The following is a 24,009-nucleotide window of genomic DNA, read 5'->3' as shown; positions in this document are numbered from 1 at the left end:
TGGGTACCTAAGCTCAATGTAGCCTGACAGTGCATTGCCGGTTCGAGGCCGATCCCGACGGCCTTTGTTGTGTGTCACTCCCCATCTCTCTCTCTCCCTATTTTCTGTCAAATTACTGTCAAATCATTTCAAAGTAAAAAGTTCCAGCATTTGTCTTCACAGTAAGCTGAATTATAAAATGTGTGAATGGAGTTTCTAGGTGAAAGTGATTTTTTACGTGCCATAGAGCTGCCATTGAGCCCCATTATAAATTTCTCAAATTTGAAAGCACTATATTTCTAAAACTATGAAACATTTCAAAGATTTCTTTTCAGGCAAACATGTCCACCGTAAGATGAACCTAAATAGGTTTGAATGGGGTTTCTAGGTGTAAGTATGTAGGACTAGTAGCATGCCAAAGTTTGTGCTATTGCCATTGAGAATGCATTGGGCGTTTAAGTTAAATACGGGGAGGAAATATGACAGCAACTGCCTGTCATATTTTCTCCCTATTCCAAAGCCCCCACAGGTACATTATATATTTAAACTATTTTCAGAAATGGTACACTTGTTTTTTCAGTGGGTAGATCTTGTTGAGCTGGTCATTTTGAAAGTAGATCTCACGTCATAAATGTGTGGGCACCCCTGTTCTAGCCCCTAGGATGACCCGAGGCCCACCACTTAAAAACCACATGCTACGGTGCCCAAATCTGAATTTAGGTGCTCAAATGAACTCAAACTGAAGCAATTCAGTAAAGGCCAACACTTCCTCCTGGGGTCATTTTAGGGGCTGGGACCTCCAGTAAAAGGCCTAAATACTCTCCAAGAGTTGGGGAACAACATATCAAGAGAGTGGAGTGGTAGGCCCTTGGATTGACCCAGGACCAGTGATAAAATGTACCCCACTGAAAAATAGCAGATCTACAAGCTCGTAGCATGGCACTCGGTGCCGCACTACGAGCTTGTAGATCTGCCCAAAGTTGAAGGGCTTCAACCTTGGGTACTGGGTAGCTGAAGTTGAAGCTCTGCCCTTCAACTTTGGGCACTTTTACATGTAGGCTGACCCAAAGTTGAAACAGTTGCAAGGGGGACATCTTTGGGCATGGGGTCCTCATCGTTGGATATGTTGTTCCCACAACCAAGAAGAGTATTTTACCCTTTACTGGAGGTCCTAGGCTCCTAGGCCCTAAAATGACCCCATGAGGAAGCGTTGACCTTTACTGAATTGCTTCAGTTTCAGGTAATTTGACCACCTAACTTCAGATTTGGGAACCCTAACATGTGGTCTTTAAGTGGTGGGCCTGTGGTCATCTTAGTGGCTAGGAGGTCCAGTGAAAGGCCTACATACTCTCCCAAGATGGAGGAACAACATTTTACAATCTGGGAACCCTAGGCCTTTGTATGGCTACAGTTCGACTGGTTCAAAACTATGAAACATTTCAAAGATTCCATTTCAGGCAAACATGTCCACTGTAAGATGAACCTAAATAGGTTTGAATGGGGTTTCTATAGGTGTAAGTATGTAGGACTAGTAGCATGCCAAAGTTTGTGCTATTGCCATTGAGAATGCATTGGGGGTTAAGGTTAAATAACTCAGAAACTACAAATCATTTCAAAGTAAAAAGTTCCAGCATTTGTCCCAGGACCAGTGATTAAATGTACCCCACTGACAAATAGCAGATCTACAAGCTCGTAGCGTGGCACTCCGCACTACGAGCTTGTAGATCTGCCCAAAGTTGAAGGGCTTCAACCTTGGGTACTGGGTAGCTGAAGTTGAAGCTCTGCTCTTCAACTTTGGGCACTTTTACATGTAGGCTGACCCAAAGTTGAAACAGTTGCATGGGGGACATCTTTGGGCATGGGGTCCTCATCATTGGATATGTTGTTCCCACAACCGAGAAGAGTATTTTACCCTTTACTGGAGGTCCTAGGCCCTAAAATGACCCCATGAGGAAGAGCGTTGACCTTTACTGAATTGCTTCAGTTTCAGGTAATTTGACCACCTAACTTCAGATTTGGCACCCTAACATGTGGTCTTTAAGTGGTGGGCCTGTGGTCATCTTAGTGGCTAGGAGGTCCAGTGAAAGGCCTACATACTCTCCCAAGATGGAGGAACAACATTTTACAATCTGGGAACCCTAGGCCTTTGTATGGCTACAGTTCGACTGGTTCAATCCTACCCTAAATCTAGGCCTAAGACGTGACACCTCAAAGTGGGGTACATTGCATCCACTGGTCAATCCAAGGGCCTACCACTCCACTCTCTTGATATGTTCTTTCCCAACTCTTGGAGAGTATGTAGGCCTTTCCCTGGACCTTCTAGCGGCTAGAAGGTCCAGGGAAAGTCCTACATTGTAGGACTAGTAGCATGCCAAAGTTTGTGCTATTGCCATTGAGAATGCATTGGGCGTTTAAGTTAAACTCAGAAACTACAAATCATTTCAAAGTAAAAAGTTCCAGCATTTGTCTTCACAGTAAGCTGAATTATAAAATGTGTGAATGGAGTTTCTAGGTGAAAGTGATTTTTTACGTGCCATTGAGCCCCATTATAAATGTATCAAATTTGAAAGCACTATATTTCTAAAACTATGAAACATTTCAAAGATTCCATTTCAGGCAAACATGTCCACTGTAAGATGAACCTAAATAGGTTTGAATGGGGTTTCTATAGGTGTAAGTATGTAGGACTAGTAGCATGCCAAAGTTTGTGCTATTGCCATTGAGAATGCATTGGGGGTTAAGGTTAAATAACTCAGAAACTACAAATCATTTCAAAGTAAAAAGTTCCAGCATTTGTCCCAGGACCAGTGATTAAATGTACCCCACTGACAAATAGCAGATCTACAAGCTCGTAGCGTGGCACTCGGTGCCGCACTACGAGCTTGTAGATCTGCCCAAAGTTGAAGGGCTTCAACCTTGGGTACTGGGTAGCTGAAGTTGAAGCTCTGCTCTTCAACTTTGGGCACTTTTACATGTAGGCTGACCCAAAGTTGAAACAGTTGCATGGGGGACATCTTTGGGCATGGGGTCCTCATCATTGGATATGTTGTTCCCACAACCGAGAAGAGTATTTTACCCTTTACTGGAGGTACTAGGCCCTAAAATGACCCCATGAGGAAGAGCGTTGACCTTTACTGAATTGCTTCAGTTTCAGGTAATTTGACCACCTAACTTCAGATTTGGCACCCTAACATGTGGTCTTTAAGTGGTGGGCCTGTGGTCATCTTAGTGGCTAGGAGGTCCAGTGAAAGGCCTACATACTCTCCCAAGATGGAGGAACAACATTTTACAATCTGGGAACCCTAGGCCTTTGTATGGCTACAGTGCGACTGGTTCAATCCTACCCTAAATCTAGGCCTAAAACGTGACACCTCAAAGTGGGGTACATTGCATCAACTGGTCAATCCAAGGGCCTACCACTCCACTCTCTTGATATGTTCTTTCCCAACTCTTGGAGAGTATGTAGGCCTTTCCCTGGACCTTCTAGTGGCTAAAAGGTCCAGGGAAAGTCCTACATTGTAGGACTAGTAGCATGCCAAAGTTTGTGCTATTGCCATTGAGAATGCATTGGGCGTTTAAGTTAAATAACTCAGAAACTACAAATCATTTCAAAGTAAAAAGTTCCAGCATTTGTCTTCACAGTAAGCTGAATTATAAAATGTGTGAATGGAGTTTCTAGGTGAAAGTGATTTTGTACGTGCCATAGAGCTGCCATTGAGCCCCATTATAAATGTCTCAAATTTGAAAGCACTATATTTCTAAAACTATGAAACATTTCAAAGATTTCTTTTCAGGCAAACATGTCCACCGTAAGATGAACCTAAATAGGTTTGAATGGGGTTTCTAGGTGTAAGTATGTAGGACTAGTAGCATGCCAAAGTTTGTGCTATTGCCATTGAGAATGCATTGGGCGTTTAAGTTAAATACGGGGAGGAAATATGACAGCAAACTGCCTGTCATATTTTCTCCCTATTCCAAAGCCCCCCCAGGTACATTATATATTTAAACTATTTTCAGCAATGGTACACTTATTTTTAGATCTTGTTGAGCTGGTCATTTTGAAAGTAGATCTCACGTCATAAATGTGTGGGCACCCCTGTTCTAGCCCCTAGGATGACCCGAGGCCCACCACTTAAAAACCACATGCTACGGTGCCCAAATCTGAATTTAGGTGCTCAAATGAACTCAAACTGAAGCAATTCAGTTAATAGGCCGTGCTGCGAGGTCCCTTTTTGTTCGGTTTCGTTCCCGCGTCTTTGGCACTACGATTTCAATGCATATTTCCATAGACAATACCCTTCTGGACTTTGGGTTAAAAGTTCTCTGCATAATATCCTGCAGTATTTTGTCACAAGCCAGAAATGTATATACAAGTGTATAACCAAAAAACGAAAATCTTGTGCTGCTGTTTTTGCTTGTAAAATGTGTTATATTGATTTTGGCAACACCAAATCTTTCTCAAATGTCATAAATACATATATACCTAACATCTGAAACAAGTATTGGTGCCTTAGTTTACTCATATGTGAATCTAGATCATGAAATGTAGCAAATTTGTTAAAGAAAACGCTTCAACTTAAGTGATTGGCACCTAGCACAATGAAACATACACATAGAAAATGTAGCCAAAAGCTTATGTTTCATACATAAAAAATGTCACAACCTACTGGGTAATGAAAGGTAGAAAAGAAAAGCAGCCCACCTTGGCCCAAAATGGCTGCAAATCTATCAAAATGTTACCACGCCCCCTAAATCGGAATAATGAAAAAGATGGACAAGACTAAAAATAAATGCACTAAAGGTCAGAATTATTACAACATATGGTATGAAACATTTATACAAGTACCACAAAGTGTCACAGCATCTGACATTTGCACATCACCCCCCCCCCCCCCCCCAGCTCAAGTGCAGTTAGTCAGTCTATTTGCCAGCCCATAGAGTCCCATTGTGAACCCAGACATGTTGAGTACACCAAAGTTTTATAGTACAAATGTTGAGTATGTATGGGTCCCCAGCATGTAGAAACCGCCGGATGCTAACTTGCATATGTTGAACAATTTTCATAATTAGTATAATTAGCTTTAATGACCATAATCACCTAATGTATATGGACAAGATTTCAGCAATAGTCACAGGCCTTATGGATTTTTCTGCGCCAATCAATATTAAAACGACTAAATTTGGCCCAGATGTAGTCCTGCTCTAATGATTTAGCTAGGGAACCCGAGCCAGTTACCTTCAGGGTCGCCATGGCGGCCAAATCCAATATGGCCGCCACATAAAACGCCTTCCTCACCAGCCATTTTCAGCATCCTGTTGCACACACTAAAAGATCTGAGCCTTCTTGAGAAGAACAGAAGACCAGAGTAGTCAGACCAGTCCAACTACCCGTTCAGGTGCACTCCTAGAAACTTGTAGTTGTCTACATTCTCCACTACCTTAATATGTTGCTGGGAACCGGAGGTACACTCTTGGTCGTGCCATAGTCCACCACCATCTTCTTGGTCTTGCTAGCATTGAGCCAGAGGCTATTTGACTTGCTCCAGTGCACAACCTCCGTAACCATGCGTGCTCAACAGTGTTGTTACCTGAGATGCAGGTGACAACTGACATGTCTTGTAGTTGAAGTGGAAGTCAGATGTTTATAGGGTGAACAGGAAAGGTGACAGCACTGTGCCCTGGGGAGCGCCCGTGATGTTCACCAGCACCTCCGAACAGACAACCCTGCAGTCTCAGATACTGCGGTCTGCCCGAGAGATAGTCTGAGATCCATGCCACCAAACCATGGTCCACCCCCATCAACGCAAGCTTCTGTAAGAAGTTGTGACTGGATAGTTCTGAAGACTCTGGAGAAGTCAAAAAGCATGATTCTAACTGCGTTGCCCATGGTGCCAAGGTGTGTGAATGCCCTGTTTAGCATAAGATGATGACATCATCAAACATCATGTCCACCTGGTATGTAAAAACTGAAGGGGGCCGACGTAGTCACTCACCATCGGTCACAATGCAGCAAGATTTCCACAGTTCCTCCCTGTCATCAGGGAGGGGCATATCGTTTGGATCAGCAGTTCTGGACAACCTGATCTCCATATATGCCTATACTTATATTATTGCGACCACAGGTCGCATTTACTATGAAATTGCGCATTTTCCGTCAGTCAGTGTATCACTCAAAATCCCCATACATGGGGAAAGCCCCCATATATGGTGCCCAGGTCTTGTGAGTGACATCATCAGGGATGGAGATCCCTATATTGGCCAGCAACTCTACAACTGACCCCAACCCTTAGATCTCCATATACTGTATGTCAGAACCTGTTCTGACATTCCATATGTTGATCCTTCCCCATCCATCCTTCCTCTTTGATGTCTCCCTTTTGACTGATACCTGTCCGTGTAAACTCTAGATGGGCCTGCCCCAAAGTTATTAATGCAGCCCGTTAGGGTGAGGTCGATTCTCGCCCTCAGACTTACTGGTACTATGCTATACTATGATATAGCCTATGCTATACTATATACACACTATACTATACTATACTATACTACACTATACTATACTATACTATACTATACTATACTATACTATACTATACTATACTATACTATACTATACTATACTATACTATACTACAACTACAACCGGATCTCCATATATGACTACACTACACTACACTACACTACACTACACTACACTACACTACACTACACTATACTGATACGCCCAAACCCATGCATGGGCGTACATACTGTAAGTAGTTCTGGACAACCGCCTATCCAATCAACTCGACACCGGACATATAAATGTCCCTGTGCTGGGGTCAACAGCAACGTGCATGCCGAGTGTGAAGTTAGTTGGTCATACTCCTACTCATACTCTATCAATAGGAATGTACTGAACTCCATTACTTTCATTTTGTATTGTTTTAAATAAATTAAATGTGTAACATACAAAGGTTGCTTTTTTAAGGCTGTTCCTAAAGGTGTTCTGGGTGAAAATGTTGAATACGTTTTTTGGGTATAGTGGCCATATATATAAAAACATATATAGTTTTCTGGATAGATGTACTCATAAATCGGAGCATTTCAATGTGTTCTAATGCTTTTTAAGTTTGTCAAAAATGTCAAAAGTTCACTCGTTTTCACTTAGTGCCATCTTGTAAATATGCAAATTAAGGTTCCAGACACACTCAATCATAATTATAAGCATTCCAATTAAATGTGTTTGTAATGGTCAAAAAACATGACATAGACACAATGTTTGCATTTGTAGCTCATCTGGTTCAAATATTACAGCCAAAACCATTTTAGGTATAGCAGCCATGGATTTGGCCGCTATGGCGGCCAAATCCATGGCTGGCGGCCAAAAGGTTGCCAGCTTGGGCACCCTAGCTAAATCCAGATTCTGTGACACTTTGTGATACTTGAATAAATGTTTCATACCATATGTTGTAATAATTCTGACCTTTAGTGCATTTATTTTTAGTCTTGTCCATTTTTTGCATTATTCCAATTTAGGGGGCGTGGTAACATTTTGATAGATTTTCAGCCATTTTGGGCCAAGGTGGGCTTTTCTTTTCTACCTTTCATTACACAGTAGATTGTGAAATTATTTATGTATGAAACATAAGCTTTTGGCTAAATTAACTATTGTGTATGTTTCATTGAGCTAGGTGCCATCACTTAAGTTGAAGAGTTTTTTCATTTGCTACATTTCATGATCTAAATTCACATATGATTAAACTAAGGCACCAATACTTGTTTCAGATATTAGGCATATGTAATTATGACATTTGAGAAATAGTTTGTGTTGCCACAATCAATATAACACATTTTACAAGCAAAAACAGCAGCACAAGAATTTCGTTTTTTGGTTATACACTTGTATATACATTTCTGGCTTGTGACAAAATACTGCAGGATATTATGCGGAGAACTTTTAACCCAAAGTCCAGAAGGGTATTGTCTATGGAAATATGCATTGAAATCATAGTGCCAAAGACGCAGGAACGAAAATCATTTTCTAGGCACTTTTTCTTGGGTCGCAGCACGGCCTAAAAGGCCAACACTTCCTCCTGGGGTCATTTTAGGGGCTGGGACCTCCAGTAAAAGGCCTAAATACTCTCCAAGAGTTGGGGAACAACATATCAAGAGAGTGGAGTGGTAGGCCCTTGGATTGACCCAGGACCAGTGATTAAATGTACCCCACTGAAAAATAGCAGATCTACAAGCTCGTAGCGTGGCACTCGGTGCCGCACTACGAGCTTGTAGATCTGCCCAAAGTTGAAGGGCTTCAACCTTGGGTACTGGGTAGCTGAAGTTGAAGCTCTGCCCCTCAACTTTGGGCACTTTTACATGTAGGCTGACCCAAAGTTGAAACAGTTGCAAGGGGGACATCTTTGGGCATGGGGTCCTCATCGTTGGATATGTTGTTCCCACAACCACAAAGAGTATTTTACCCTTTACTGGAGGTCCTATAGGCCCTAAAATGACCCCATGAGGAAGCGTTGACCTTTACTGAATTGCTTCAGTTTCAGTTAATTTGACCACCTAACTTCAGATTTGGGCATAATTACACCATTGTTTCAGTTCCAGTTCATTTGACAACCTTCTTTCAACTTTGGGCACTTTTACATGTAGGCTGACCCAAAGTTGAAACAGTTGCCAGGGGGACATCTTTGGGCCTGAGGTCCTCATCATTGGATATGTTGTTCCCACAACCGAGAAGAGTATTTTACCCTTTACTGGAGGTCCTAGGTCCTAAAATGACCCCATGAGGAAGCGTTGACCTTTACTGAATTGCTTCAGTTTCAGGTAATTTGACCACCTAACTTCAGATTTGGGCACCCTAACATGTGGTCTTTAAGTGGTGGGCCTGTGGTCATCTTAGTGGCTAGGAGGTCCAGTGAAAGGCCTACATACTCTCCCAAGATGGAGGAACAACATTTTACAATCTGGGAACCCTAGGCCTTTGTATGGCTACAGTGCGACTGGTTCAATCCTACCCTAAATCTAGGCCTAAGACGTGACACCTCAAAGTGGGGTACATTGCATCCACTGGTCAATCCAAGGGCCTACCACTCCACTCTCTTGATATGTTCTATCCCAACTCTTGGAGAGTATGTAGGCCTTTCCCTGGACCTTCTAGCGGCTAGAAGGTCCAGGGAAAGTCCTACATTGTAGGACTAGTAGCATGCCAAAGTTTGTGCTATTGCCATTGAGAATGCATTGGGCGTTTAAGTTAAATAACTCAGAAACTAAAACTAAAACTTATAAAATGTGTGAATAGAGTTTCTAGGTGAAAGTAATTTTTTGACGTGCCATAGAGCTGCCATTGAGCCCCATTATACATTTCTCAAATTTGAAAGCACTACATTTCTAAAACTATGAAACATTTAAAAGATTTCTTTTCAGGCAAACATGTCCACCGTAAGATGAACCTAAATAGGTTTGAATGGGGTTTCTAGGTGTAAGTATGTAGGACTATTAGCATGCCAAAGTTTGTGCTATTGCCATTGAGAAGGCATTGGGCGTTTAAGTTAAATACAGGGAGGAAATATGACAGCAAACTGCCTGTCATATTTTCTCCCTATTCCAAAGCCCCCCCAGGTACATTATATATTTAAACTATTTTCAGCAATGGTACACTTATTTTTTCAGTGGGTAGATCTTGTTGAGCTGGTCATTTTGAAAGTAGATCTCACGTCATAAATGTGTGGGCACCCCTGTTCTAGCCCCTAGGATGACCCGAGGCCCACCACTTAAAAACCACATGCTACGGTGCCCAAATCTGAATTTAGGTGCTCAAATGAACTCAAACTGAAGCAATTCAGTAAAGGTCAACACTTCCTCCTGGGGTCATTTTAGGGGCTGGGACCTCCAGTAAAAGGCCTAAATACTCTCCAAGAGTTGGGGAACAACATATCAAGAGAGTGGAGTGGTAGGCCCTTGGATTGACCCAGGACCAGTGATTAAATGTACCCCACTGAAAAATAGCAGATCTACAAGCTCGTAGCGTGGCACTCGGTGCCGCACTACGAGCTTGTAGATCTGCCCAAAGTTGAAGGGCTTCAACCTTGGGTACTGGGTAGCTGAAGTTGAAGCTCTGCCCTTCAACTTTGGGCACTTTTACATGTAGGCTGACCCAAAGTTGAGACAATTGCAAGGGGGACATATTTGGGCATGGGGTCCTCATCGTTGGATATGTTGTTCCCACAACCAAGAAGAGTATTTTACCCTTTACTGGAGGTCCTAGGCCCTAAAATGACCCCATGAGGAAGCGTTGACCTTTACTGAATTGCTTCAGTTTCAGTTCATTTGACAACCTTCTTTCAACTTTGGGCACTTTTACATGTAGGCTGACCCAAAGTTGAAACAGTTGCCAGGGGGACATCTTTGGGCCTGGGGTCCTCATCATTGGATATGTTGTTCCCACAACCGAGAAGAGTATTTTACCCTTTACTGGAGGTCCTAGGCCCTAAAATGACCCCATGAGGAAGCGTTGACCTTTACTGAATTGCTTCAGTTTCAGGTAATTTGACCACCTAACTTCAGATTTGGGCACCCTAACATGTGGTCTTTAAGTGGTGGGCCTGTGGTCATCTTAGTGGCTAGGAGGTCCAGTGAAAGGCCTACATACTCTCCCAAGATGGAGGAACAACATTTTACAATCTGGGAACCCTAGGCCTTTGTATGGCTACAGTGCGACTGGTTCAATCCTACCCTAAATCTAGGCCTAAGACGTGACACCTCAAAGTGGGGTACATTGCATCCACTGGTCAATCCAAGGGCCTACCACTCCACTCTCTTGATATGTTCTATCCCAACTCTTGGAGAGTATGTAGGCCTTTCCCTGGGCTAGAAGGTCCAGGGAAAGTCCTACATTGTAGGACTAGTAGCATGCCAAAGTTTGTGCTATTGCCATTGAGAATGCATTGGGCGTTTAAGTTAAATAACTCAGAAACTACAAATCATTTCAAAGTAAAAAGTTCCAGCATTTGTCTTCACAGTAAGCTGAATTATAAAATGTGTGAATGGAGTTTCTAGGTGAAAGTGATTTTTTACGTGCCATTGAGCCCCATTATACATTTATCAAATTTGAAAGCACTATATTTCTAAAACTATGAAACATTTCAAAGATTCCATTTCAGGCAAACATGTCCACCGTAAGATGAACCTAAATAGGTTTGAATGGGGTTTCTATAGGTGTAAGTATGTAGGACTAGTAGCATGCCAAAGTTTGTGCTATTGCCATTGAGAATGCATTGGGCGTTTAAGTTAAATAACTCAGAAACTACAAATCATTTCAAAGTAAAAAGTTCCAGCATGTGTCTCCACAGTAAGCTGAATTATAAAATGTTTGAATGGAGTTTCTAGGTGAAAGTGATTTTTTTACGTGCCATTGAGCCCCATTATAAATGTATCAAATTTGAAAGCACTATATTTCTAAAACTATGAAACATTTCAAAGATTTCTTTTCAGGCAAACATGTCCACCGTAAGATGAACCTAAATAGGTTTGAATGGGGTTTCTAGGTGTAAGTATGTAGGACTAGTAGCATGCCAAAGTTTGTGCTATTGCCATTGAGAATGCATTGGGCGTTTAAGTTAAATAACTCAGAAACTACAAATCATTTCAAAGTAAAAAGTTCCAGCATGTGTCTCCACAGTAAGCTGAATTATAAAATGTGTGAATAGAGTTTCTAGGTGAAAGTCATTTTTTGACGTGCCATAGAGCTGCCATTGAGCCCCATTATAAATTTCTCAAATTTGAAAGCACTACATTTCTAAAACTATGAAACATTTAAAAGATTTCTTTTCAGGCAAACATGTCCACCGTAAGATGAACCTAAATAGGTTTGAATGGGGTTTCTAGGTGTAAGTATGTAGGACTATTAGCATGCCAAAGTTTGTGCTATTGCCATTGAGAATGCATTGGGCGTTTAAGTTAAATAACTCAGAAACTACAAATCATTTAAAAGTAAAAAGTTCCAGCATGTGTCTCCACAGTAAGCTGAATTATAAAATGTGTGAATGGAGTTTCTAGGTGAAAGTGATTTTTTACGTGCCATTGAGCCCCATTATAAATTTATCAAATTTGAAAGCACTATATTTCTAAAACTATGAAACATTTCAAAGATTTCTTTTCAGGCAAACATGTCCACCGTAAGATGAACCTAAATAGGTTTGAATGGGGTTTCTAGGTGTAAGTATGTAGGACTAGTAGCATGCCAAAGTTTGTGCTATTGCCATTGAGAATGCATTGGGCGTTTAAGTTAAATAACTCAGAAACTACAAATCATTTCAAAGTAAAAAGTTCCAGCATGTGTCTCCACGGTAAGCTGAATTATAAAATGTGTGAATGGAGTTTCTAGGTGAAAGTGATTTTTTACGTGCCATTGAGCCCCATTATAAATGTATCAAATTTGAAAGCACTATATTTCTAAAATTATGAAACATTTCAAAGATTTCTTTTCAGGCAAACATGTCCACCGTAAGATGAACCTAAATAGGTTTGAATGGGGTTTCTAGGTGTAAGTATGTAGGACTAGTAGCATGCCAAAGTTTGTGCTATTGCCATTGAGAATGCATTGGGCGTTTAAGTTAAATAACTCAGAAACTACAAATCATTTCAAAGTAAAAAGTTCCAGCATGTGTCTCCACGGTAAGCTGAATTATAAAATGTGTGAATAGAGTTTCTAGGTGAAAGTAATTTTTTGACGTGCCATAGAGCTGCCATTGAGCCCCATTATAAATTTCTCAAATTTGAAAGCACTATATTTCTAAAACTATGAAACATTTCAAAGATTTCTTTTCAGGCAAACATGTCCACCGTAAGATGAACCTAAATAGGTTTGAATGGGGTTTCTAGGTGTAAGTATGTAGGACTAGTAGCATGCCAAAGTTTGTGCTATTGCCATTGAGAATGCATTGGGCGTTTAAGTTAAATACGGGGAGGAAATATGACAGCAAACTGCCTGTCATATTTTCTCCCTATTCCAAAGCCCCCCCAGGTACATTATATATTTAAACTATTTTCAGCAATGGTACACTTATTTTTTCAGTGGGTAGATCTTGTTGAGCTGGTCATTTTGAAAGTAGATCTCACGTCATAAATGTGTGGGCACCCCTGTTCTAGCCCCTAGGATGACCCGAGGCCCACCACTTAAAAACCACATGCTACGGTGCCCAAATCTGAATTTAGGTGCTCAAATGAACTCAAACTGAAGCAATTCAGTAAAGGTCAACACTTCCTCCTGGGGTCATTTTAGGGTCTGGGACCTCCAGTAAAAGGCCTAAATACTCTCCAAGAGTTGGGGAACAACATATCAAGAGAGTGGAGTGGTAGGCCCTTGGATTGACCCAGGACCAGTGATTAAATGTACCCCACTGAAAAATAGCAGATCTACAAGCTCGTAGCGTGGCACTCGGTGCCGCACTACGAGCTTGTAGATCTGCCCAAAGTTGAAGGGCTTCAACCTTGGGTACTGGGTAGCTGAAGTTGAAGCTCTGCTCTTCAACTTTGGGCACTTTTACATGTAGGCTGACCCAAAGTTGAAACAGTTGCAAGGGGGACATCTTTGGGCATGGGGTCCTCATCGTTGGATATGTTGTTCCCACAACCAAGAAGAGTATTTTACCCTTTACTGGAGGTCCTAGGCCCTAAAATGACCCCATGAGGAAGCGTTGACCTTTACTGAATTGCTTCAGTTTCAGTTCATTTGACCACCTAACTTCAGATGTGGGCATAATTACACCATTGCTTCAGTTTCAGTTCATTTGACAACGTTCTTTCAACTTTGGGCACTTTTACATGTAGGCTGACCCAAAGTTTAAACAGTTGCCAGGGGGACATCTTTGGGCCTGGGGTCCTCATCATTGGATATGTTGTTCCCACAACCAAGAAGAGTATTTTACCCTTTACTGGAGGTCCTAGGCCCTAAAATTACCCCATGAGGAAGCGTTGACCTTTACTGAATTGCTTCAGTTTCAGGTAATTTGACCACCTAACTTCAGATTTGGGCACCCTAACATGTGGTCTTTAAGTGGTGGGCCTGTGGTCATCTTAGTGGCTAGGAGGTCCAGTGAAAGGCCTACATACTCTCCCAAGATGGAGGAACAACATTTTACAATCTGGGAACCCTAGGCCTTTGTATGGCTACAGTGCGACTGGTTCAATCCTACCCTAAATCTAGGCCTAAGACGTGACACCTCAAAGTGGGGTACATTGCATCCACTGGTCAATCCAAGGGCCTACCACTCCACTCTCTTGATATGTTCTTTCCCAACTCTTGGAGAGTATGTAGGCCTTTCCCTGGACCTTCTAGCGGCTAGAAGGTCCAGGGAAAGTCCTACATTGTAGGACTAGTAGCATGCCAAAGTTTGTGCTATTGCCATTGAGAATGCATTGGGCGTTTAAGTTAAATAACTCAGAAACTACAAATCATTTCAAAGTAAAAAGTTCCAGCATTTGTCTTCACAGTAAGCTGAATTATAAAATGTGTGAATGGAGTTTCTAGGTGAAAGTGATTTTTTTCGTGCCATTGAGCCCCATTATAAATTTATCAAATTTGAAAGCACTATATTTCTAAAACATGGCAAACATGTCCACCGTAAGATGAACCTAAATAGGTTTGAATGGGGTTTCTATAGGTGTAAGTATGTAGGACTAGTAGCATGCCAAAGTTTGTGCTATTGCCATTGAGAATGCATTGGGCGTTTAAGTTAAATAACTCAGAAACTACAAATAATTTCAAAGTAAAAAGTTCCAGCATGTGTCTCCACAATAAGCTGAATTATAAAATGTGTGAATAGAGTTTCTAGGTGAAAGTAATTTTTTGACGTGCCATAGAGCTGCCATTGAGCCCCATTATAACTTTCTCAAATTTGAAAGAACTATATTTCTAAAACTCTGAAACATTTCAAAGATTTATTTTCAGGCAAACATGTCCACCGTAAGATGAACCTAAATAGGTTTGAATGGGGTTTCTAGGTGTAAGTATGTAGGACTAGTAGCATACCAAAGTTTGTGCTATTGCCATTGAGAATGCATTGGGCGTTTAAGTTAAATACGGGGAGGAAATATGACAGCAAACTGCCTGTCATATTTTCTCCCTATTCCAAAGCCCCCCCAGGTACATTATATATTTAAACTATTTTCAGCAATGGTACACTTATTTTTTCAGTGGGTAGATCTTGTTGAGCTGGTCATTTTGAAAGTAGATCTCACGTCATAAATGTGTGGGCACCCCTGGACTAGGCTATCTATCTATTATGCTCAGTAGCAGAGCCTCAGTTGTCAGTACTCACATGCGGCGCCCCCTTGTGGTAGTAGATGTGGTGATAAACGTGCGCTCCCAGTCCCAGGCTGCACCTTCCTTCAACCATGATGCTGGTGCACCGGGGCTCTTGCAGGCGGCCTGGCTGGCGTACACCCTATGGCGTAAACCCCCTGCCTGAAGTCAGACATTGAGATATGGTTCATTTCACGCGCGTAAGCTTTTCGATAAATACCGGACGTTGCTTTATGTTAATCTAGACAGTCAGATCAGGCGTTTCAATGATTTCATTCATTTACCACACACGACACACCTCAAGCACAACAGGACAGGTGTTTGTAATGTAGGCTAATCTATAAACTATTGAAGCTTTAGGTACTTTTGTCTTTTGTGTCTTTTAGGGCAGTGGCGGCCATTTTGTGGTGCCAAGATATAAACCCCATTAATTTCTTCCATAGAGATTTTCGATAATATTTAAATACATTATTTTAAGCTGGAACCAAGCCATCCAGGCTTGAATCTAGCCTATGCGATTTAGGCTCTCGTATATGTATTTTATCGTATCGTATCGGGGGGACACTGCAGCTGATTAATTGATTGAATGAATACTTTATTAGTCAGGAATGTAAACAGTACAGATTACAGTCTAAAAGGATATCACAGAAAAAAGTCCTTGCGGTCTTATACATTCAGGTCCTGGGTATTAAATCCATGATCATGACATGAAAAATAACAACAAAATTCAAATCATCACAATAAATAACTTGAACTGCACTCTGTCGAGTGCCTACTTGTGCGCAAGTAGAGCACGCAAGTACTGTCGACGAATACAAAACAACTCGCCACTTTACCAACTCGCCCCGGGCGTACACCCGGCGGAACAGCGCGGCCTGGTATTCCTCAAGTAATCTAAGTAAATAATGCTTAAACGGTTAAACCTAACCTTATTCCTAACCTTAACCTCAGTAAAACTATTCCTAAACCTAACCCTATAGAGAGTATGCGCATGCTTAAAGTGAATGGCACATCGAGTGGCAAATCGAGTGGCAAAGCAACAGGCAAAGTTTGTTTAACATCGTTTAATGTTGTTTAATGCAATCAGATATGACTTTTCTATGTGGATGTATGGGCTGTCAAGGCCAGAAAGTAGTTTTTTGCCACTCAGTAGGCATTCCTGCATAACTTCCTGGTTTGATGATGATGTCACACGCATACCCTCTATTCCTAAACTTAACCCCAGTAAAACTATGCCTAACCCTAAACGTATTTCTAACCTTATTCTCAGTAAAACAAAATAAAGAATACAAGAACCGCCGCAACGAGCTGTCGGCGTGAGGTCGGCGGAAAATAAGTAATACAAAGTATACAGGTTGTGGGGGAAATGAAGGGGTTAATTTCTTCTCCCTTTGGCCTGCTGAAAGGTGGATTTTCAGGCCTGTTTTAATGGACGCCAGTGATTTGCATTTTTTGAGGGATGGGGTCAGGGCATTCCACACTTGGGTGGCAGTGCTGTAGAAGGAAAATCTACCCATGTTTGTTTTAAAAGTGGGTGGTGCCAGATCTGTGTTTTTGCTCCCTCTAGTATTGTGGCTGTGGGTGTCGCTCACTTTGTTTTGTTTTTGGAGTTTATTTTTTATTGGAGAACCAATGGTGCAAGCATAGTCAAAGGAGGGCTGAATTAAGGCTCGAGCTAGAGTCCTGAGAGCACTTTTGTTGACAAAAGAGGAAATTCTGCTCAGGAATCTTGTTCTTTGACTTACTTTTTTGATCACCTTTGTTGCCATGCTTTCACCTTGTTGTCAAGAATACAGCCCAAATATGTAATCTCGTTTTTGCTGGAGATTACTATGTCATCAACTTTCACCGTCCTTGAAATCATTTACATCGACCTTACTGTGGAAACATTTAGATCCGAAAATAATAGATTCTGTTTTACCAAGGTGTAGTGAGAGTCTGTTATCGGTAAGCAAGTACGGATTTCGGTGATCCGATTCGGTGACCCGGCAAGAACAAGAACAATTTGCAGTTACAGGCAGCATTCATGTCGTTAATGTGAAGAAGAAACAGTAAATTAATACATTGCACAAGCACCCAGTAGGCCTCTCTAACATTTGGGGCATCATGGTATCAGGCTTATATTTTGCATTTGTACCTGTTTGGAGAATCGGAGGAATTGGAGCTCTAAGGTCTCAGCTGGTGTCCGTCCTCCCCCTCAGGGAAATGAAGCGTGGCTTGGCTTGTACTTCACGATGATTATGACAGTCATGTTTCAGGACTAAGACTATCGTAGATTGAAAATGTCAATCGATAAATACATCTACGAGAGTCTAAATCTTAGGTTAGCTTGAATCATAATGATTCTGTGTCAAAACATATTTGAAAACTGAACTGAACTTTCAAATGGATATGAAACTGAAAAATGGATGTTTGGGGTTTAAAGAACAGTGGGTTAAATATCACAATACCAAAAAGGCAGGTGCCCATTAACATTTTCTTAACGCATTCCGATTCGTCTTCAACAAGGGGTTAAATTAATTTCGCTCATATGCCACTAAAGTGTGGAACGCCCTACCAACAGCCGTTAAGAAATGTGAATCCCTAGACTCCTTCAAAACCGCTCTCAAGGAGCACTTGCGGGCGGCTGCAATTCAAAACTGGCCCCTGTAAAAAAGTTAAAGTCCATCTAACAAACAGGCCATCTTGATCTACATGACATGTGCCTACTGACGTTTTGTCTGACCCGGCAACTGACACTACTTTTGCTCACTTTGACGCTACAACTGTGTTGTCCCGTGCTATTGCTGTGCTAGGTCTATCCCACTGTGGACCCTCTGGATTCCATCTCCTGGACCCCAAGTTGTTGGTGCTGAACACTACAATGTGGCTTGTCTACATATGACGCAAATTCTCCATTAATGCGTAAAATAGACACTGCCCATTTCCTCAGACATTATGATGTAAAATGCTCTATTCATTGTCAATGGGAATTTAATGTTTGTGTACGACAAAAATAGACCCTATGCCGATTTGCTCAGACACTGATGTAAAATTCTCCATTCATTGTCAATGGGGATTTAATGTTTGTGTAGGACGGAAATCTACACTAATAGCTGAATATAGTCAAAAATTTAATAAAATAAATCATATTTTTATAAGTTGTGGTTTTTGTGTTTTTATAAATCCATTCAATCTTAATTACTCAAAGCAGCCAGATTCAAGACCCTTAATCTGTATGTAATGACATTAAATGGGTAAATAAATATACACATTTTATTGCCAGATAAGTTACTTTGCTAAGTAAGTAAGTTGTCTTCAGCCAATCATGTGGCGTAGCTTGACGTTTAACTCCTTTTCCTGTTTGAGGAGATTGGAGCAGTGTTGTCTGTAGGCTTCAAAATCCTATGAAATAGAGGAAAAAACGTTGAGTATGTTGTTAGATACAGCAATTACAATGTCAACTGTTTTCATATTTAAACAAACCTGTTTGAGCTTCTCGTGTATCTTAATGGATTCATCAAGAGCACACTGGAGGTTCTTCACTTTCTGATTTTCATTCACAGCGGCTTCATCCTGTATGAATCTTAAGCGGGGACAAAGTGGATATTGAAGAAGATGGTTACTCAACTTTTGTGTGGAGATTTTCTTCTTAATCACTCTTGCAGCAAATAGTGTGAGTTGAAGCTGGGGGCTTTATGTTGGATTGAAGTGGTTAATCATTTGAAATGATGCATTAAGCAGGAGTAGACCTACATGCAATGATGCACAGCAGTTTGCACCAGTTTGTCCATGGAAGTCATTTACAAAGTATCAGCAATCAAAAATTTAAAATGAATTTTATTAACTGTAAAATAGCATCAGCACAACAGATTTGACAATGGTGCAGCACTGTTACTGACACTGTTGTGTGGTCAACTATCGTTCTTACCTGTCTTTTGATTTGACCCTCACTTTTTGTTCTTTCCATTTTGTCTCCAGCTGCTGAATTTCTTCCTGTTTGTCCTGCCATATGGGGATCAAACAGATTGATGGGTTCAGTTTAATTATTATTTTTTTATTCTGTGAGGAAAATATACTTAAATTACCTTTATTATTTGCCCTCTTTCAATTGATAGATTCAATAATGTATCCTTGTCTTTAGTGAGGTTGGTTAGAATTTCTTTCATTCTGGTCTCCTCTTCTTGTAGATGTAGCTTCAGCTCTGACCCCAGTGAGAGATCGGTTAAACATAAATGACCACTGCTTTTTAATAGTAATAGTAAATACTATGGATCATTGAGATTAAGGGGAAACAATAATGTACCTTCACACATATTGACAGCATCCGTAACCTGTTGCTGAGCATCATGCAATTCATCAAGTAGTGAGGTTTCCTTGGATTGATGGGTGGTCATTTGTTCAGTGAGTTTTTTCTGCCATGCTGCTATTTCTTTTCTAATAAATTGAAAATATATAGTGATCGAATAATATAGACTAGAGCGATACAGGAAATAGGCATAATTGATTACATTATAGTCTGGATCTTGTTCTTACCCATATCGATTTTTCATGGTTCTCTGTTTCTCTGTGAGTTGCCTAACCTCTTCTGTAAGATTATCAATAACTGCCTGTTTATCTTGTAGTTTTGGGGAGAAAAGTGTCTCGTTTTCAGTCCGTAGTTGTTCGTTCTCCTGTCTGAGATGGGCATTCTGCCTTTTGTATTCGTCCTTGAAAACAATGATCTCTTGATGGTTGTCAGCTAGCTCCATAAATCTTTTCTCTAACCCTGCTGATTTCTTCTTTTCAAATTCTAACATGTCTTCCAACTCTGTATTGATTTTCTGCAGTCCTTGACAATGAATAAGCATACTGTCTGCTTTTTGTTTCAGCATGCAGATTAAACTGGATTGCTGATCTATTCTTGACCGCAGCAGCCTTGCATCTGTTTTCTCCTCTGAGGTAAACCTGCATAGTTTATCCTGGAGGCAGTCTATGTCCTTCACAATGAGAAAAATAATGTATAATTATATTTTGTGTCATCTTCTATTAAGCAACCATCCAAAAATACTGTAGTATTTATAACATTAATCAAATAAAGGTTAGAGTAGTGATTAGGACACAATGATCCATAATAAACTACAGTAAGCAGATCAGTGAGTAAAGTGTTAGCTGATTTATTGGAGTTCATACCTCTTTAGTGTCACTAATAATCTTCATGAGATTTTTGGAAGTTGTCTGAGATGAGGCCATGATTGAAGTTTTTCCCCCGAGTAGCTATACTATTGTAAACTGTCGACTTCCAAAATGTTTTCACTGTAGCCTACTCTATTCCAGTCTTCGTAGAAATACAAGTTTCAGGTTGTTGCTATAGCCTACTTGGTTGCTAATGACAACTGTAAGCTTTTCACTCGTCTGCAAGTGAAACCTCGGAGCCACATCCCAACCACAAGATGGCGCTGATGGTCTTCTAATCATCAGTGGTGCGTGGGTGCAAGTTGCAACCCAGGTTGACTATAGCCTTGCGTCAAGACGGTCATCGTCGACGGTCATATGCATGGTCATTATATGTATCAAGGCTATAGTGACCAACTCGGGAAAAAAATGACGTGAATGATGTATTTTGTCTTGTGAGATACTACTATCCCCATTTGGCCATTTCTGTCACTATACATTTTCTGATTAACTTAATCCTCACGATATCCTAAATTTTTAAGCTCGATTAAAAGGTCACGCTGATTGGTCATTCAGTTGAATTATAATCAAAGCGAACTCGGAGAACAAGAATGATGTCAAATTCAAGGCCGTGTCACATGTTCTTAAGTTTATTAAATATACACAGATAATATATTATTTATGTTTGATCAAGCCATTCGTGACCGGAGATATCAGAACTGACACAGAAGTAGATAATAGCCTAAAGATAGAAAACGAGGTTAAATGACAGAACGCAACAGTGATAACGCCTATAGGAGGTAGAAATTGATAAAGGAGAGCACGCGGCGTTTATAATATAACACAGTTAATACGCGCGTGATTAAATAGCATAAGATAGTCCACTCACGGGATGTTCTGAGGCAGACAAGTCGTGATGTTTACAACAACGATTGTCTCCAGCGAAGACACTGGGCAGATAACAAATGTGTTGTTCTCAGTGTACGGTTCGGGGTCCTACGGGTTTCAAGGGGTCCCCAGATTTTTTTTCATAATTAATATTAACCAAATGGACCCTAGCTGGGGCTGTGGGATTTGTACCGTCTCAGAGTTATGCAGGGGGTCCATGGCCTTACGCTTATACCAAACTGGGGGTCCTTGAGATTAAAAAAGAAAGAGAACTACTGCACTACTAGGCCTACACAGCATAATGAACTGAAAAAACAGAAGTTGGTCTAATGGTCTAATCACGCGCTGCCGTCCAGACAGCTTGGGCCACGGCATTATGCAGATTCCGGGGCAGGAGGGATTTATCCGGAGGGCCGAGGTTGGGGCGGCTGTCCCGGGCTTTATGCACGCCCCTTTTCATCAACTAGCGGGACAAGAAAGAGAGAGGAGAGCCCTGCATCCCAGTCCCAAGAGCTTCTCCATCTGCCCAGCTTCATGCGGAGCTGGACGGACCAGCCGGGACCCAGTAACAGAATGTGGAGAACACTGCGAGTAAAACTTTTCCTCGTCATAGTTTTCTGCGTTATTCGGGTCCATTCTCAAGGTAGGCCTGTGTGTGGTTTTGGTTCTTGACTGCTTTTATTCACAGGGTGCCTATGATGAATAATTCATGCGGAACCTGCTGCAAGCAACTTATCCGAGTTGTTATGTTTCTGTTGATTGATTGATTCAGCTAGTCCACTTGTTAAACCTAAAACAATTCGAGTGTCCGATAAAATCTGAAAAGCACTGTTATTGTATCAGAGACACAATGTATCTTTCTTTTTTCTTGTTTGCCTTTTTTATTTCTGTCTTTTAGGGGGGAGTAGAAATGTATTTTATTCCATAGAGCAGATGCTCATGCAGTTGTTTGATGAGAGCTCTGAAGAATAAATGCATTCAGCTGGTTTCAATGGCTTATGCCCATGTAGATCATTCAGTATAGGTACCATTATTTCCTTGCATTGTAGGCCTAATAATCTAGGTGACAACTAATTTGATTCTAGATAGCAAAATGTCTTACTACAGAGTATTACATTAAAGGTTGAGTACAAAGCCTTCCTCAGACAGATTGGAAGTTCTCTTGGAGAACTTTTGCCTGAGCTTTACTTGTTGCTAGGTAACAGAAGAGAGCATGTGACTTACAGACAATCTGTGTGGACTGAAAGCTACTGGTAAATCTCATTCAGAGGAATAGTTTTTCTCATGCAAACCCAGGAGGATTAACACCAAAATCATATATTATGGGACATATTTTATTTTCACACTTGTCAAGAGGGGAGGTGGGGGGGAGGTGATTAAATGTTCTTATATGACAGGCCTGTGTTTGTCTCTTATATGTAGTTGTAGCCTACAGGTCCTAGTCTCAAATTGTAATCTGCTTTCTTTTTGCTCAACCCTTAGTATGTAAGCTCCTTAGTGTGAATCAAGCAACTAATTACACTGCAGCTGCTACGGAAAGCAACCTTTTCTACCTAAGGAACTGTTTTGAACCGAGTAAAAGGGCATATAGCTCTATAATGAGGAGAAAGTTCTTACAATCTGTTAAAGAGCCACTCAGGGGATCCATCTTTATGATATCATTATTTATTGGTATCGGTTGCCCTGCACTTATTTATTTCCTCACTGGCTAGTAACATTTAAGCATACATTCATGTGTCACAAAAGGCCAAAGTAAAAGGAGGCTGCATGTCATCTTTGCTGAATCTTGGACAGTGACATAAATATGGCGATGCTGTTACTGTAGAACGGCAGTGGCCTAGGTAATAACTTGGACTGTATTGACAGCATGTTTACATGTTACACTTTGTCAGCATATTTCCGTTGATTATTATTAGCAAGACGTATTAGTTATTAACTGACAGTGATGTGCTGTACTTCTATAAATGCAGGGGGGATGCTATACCCTGTCAGAGACAGAGTACATAACAGACCTAGATTTGTCTTTGGAGATGATCTGACAATGTGTAACTGTAATTACACTTAAGGACACATTATGTCCTCACTCGGAAATGTTTGAAAGGAATGGTTTAAATATTCTCCTGATTTATTAATCACAAGCTATGTGCAGAAATGGTCACATGATGCTTGGTGTTGAGGGACAGGATATTTTCCGTCCTTCATTGTGACTTGCTTGTAATAGCCTACTGGTACTTGTTTTGTGCCTGTCAAATGTGAAATGTCATAAGGTTAGTTCTAGGAGGTGACTGTTTTCTGACTGTTGAATGACCTTTTGTAGCACATTAACTAAATCTGGGCCTTGATGTTGTTGCAGAATGACTGCATCAGCATAATGTGACAGAGTTTGAGGTCATTTCCTGTTAATGCGTAGCCTAAACGTCTAACACACAACAAAGGTGTTGAACTGTTGATGGATGGATGAATAATCCAAGTTGTGGTTGGTTGCCTTCATCCTGCTTTAGGACATAGCTGTTAAAACATGTTTCACCAGTAAATTGTTGGAATGACAGCTGAAAATGTGTGTTTTCTCCATTAATCGTTAACAAATGCAACCTGGCTGTAATATTCTTCAATGATCTGTTAGGTGCAGTGTAAGGGAACCCATTACATGGATAGATGCATACATGAACAGAATATGAGATAGAATTTAAAAAACAAAATAATAATGTATAAATAAATAC

The 24,009-nt window shown here is 40.9% G+C and overlaps 2 protein-coding genes across 3 annotated transcripts in view; one reads left to right on the top strand and one right to left on the bottom strand.

Moving 5' to 3' along the window:
* Positions 1 to 18,565: 18,565 nt before the first annotated feature.
* Positions 18,566 to 20,479, bottom strand: LOC306934880 (coiled-coil domain-containing protein 89; the record flags this gene model as incomplete). Its single annotated transcript, XM_079517690.1, has 5 exons — positions 18,566 to 18,652; positions 18,734 to 18,833; positions 19,179 to 19,252; positions 19,831 to 20,226; positions 20,420 to 20,479. 5 exons carry the CDS (start codon positions 20,477 to 20,479, stop codon positions 18,566 to 18,568), a joined length of 717 nt encoding a protein of 238 aa, XP_079373816.1.
* Positions 20,480 to 21,808: 1,329 nt separating this feature from the next.
* lrp2a (low density lipoprotein receptor-related protein 2a) overlaps positions 21,809 to 24,009 on the top strand; it is a 61,613-nt gene continuing 59,412 nt past the window's right edge. For both annotated transcript variants that reach the window (XM_079519092.1, XM_079519091.1), the window contains exon 1: positions 21,809 to 21,932. In XM_079519092.1, the coding sequence (XP_079375218.1) occupies positions 21,824 to 21,932 (109 nt within the window). In that variant the 5' untranslated portion in view covers positions 21,809 to 21,823. The remainder of the gene's footprint in view (positions 21,933 to 24,009) is intronic.

The sequence above is a fragment of the Electrona antarctica genome, assembly GCF_951216825.1.
Source record: "Electrona antarctica genome assembly, chromosome: 13".
Classification (NCBI taxonomy): Eukaryota; Metazoa; Chordata; class Actinopteri; order Myctophiformes; family Myctophidae; genus Electrona; species Electrona antarctica.
The sequence above is the reverse complement of the archived record's forward strand: the minus strand, read 5'-3'. Positions and strand labels throughout refer to the sequence as shown.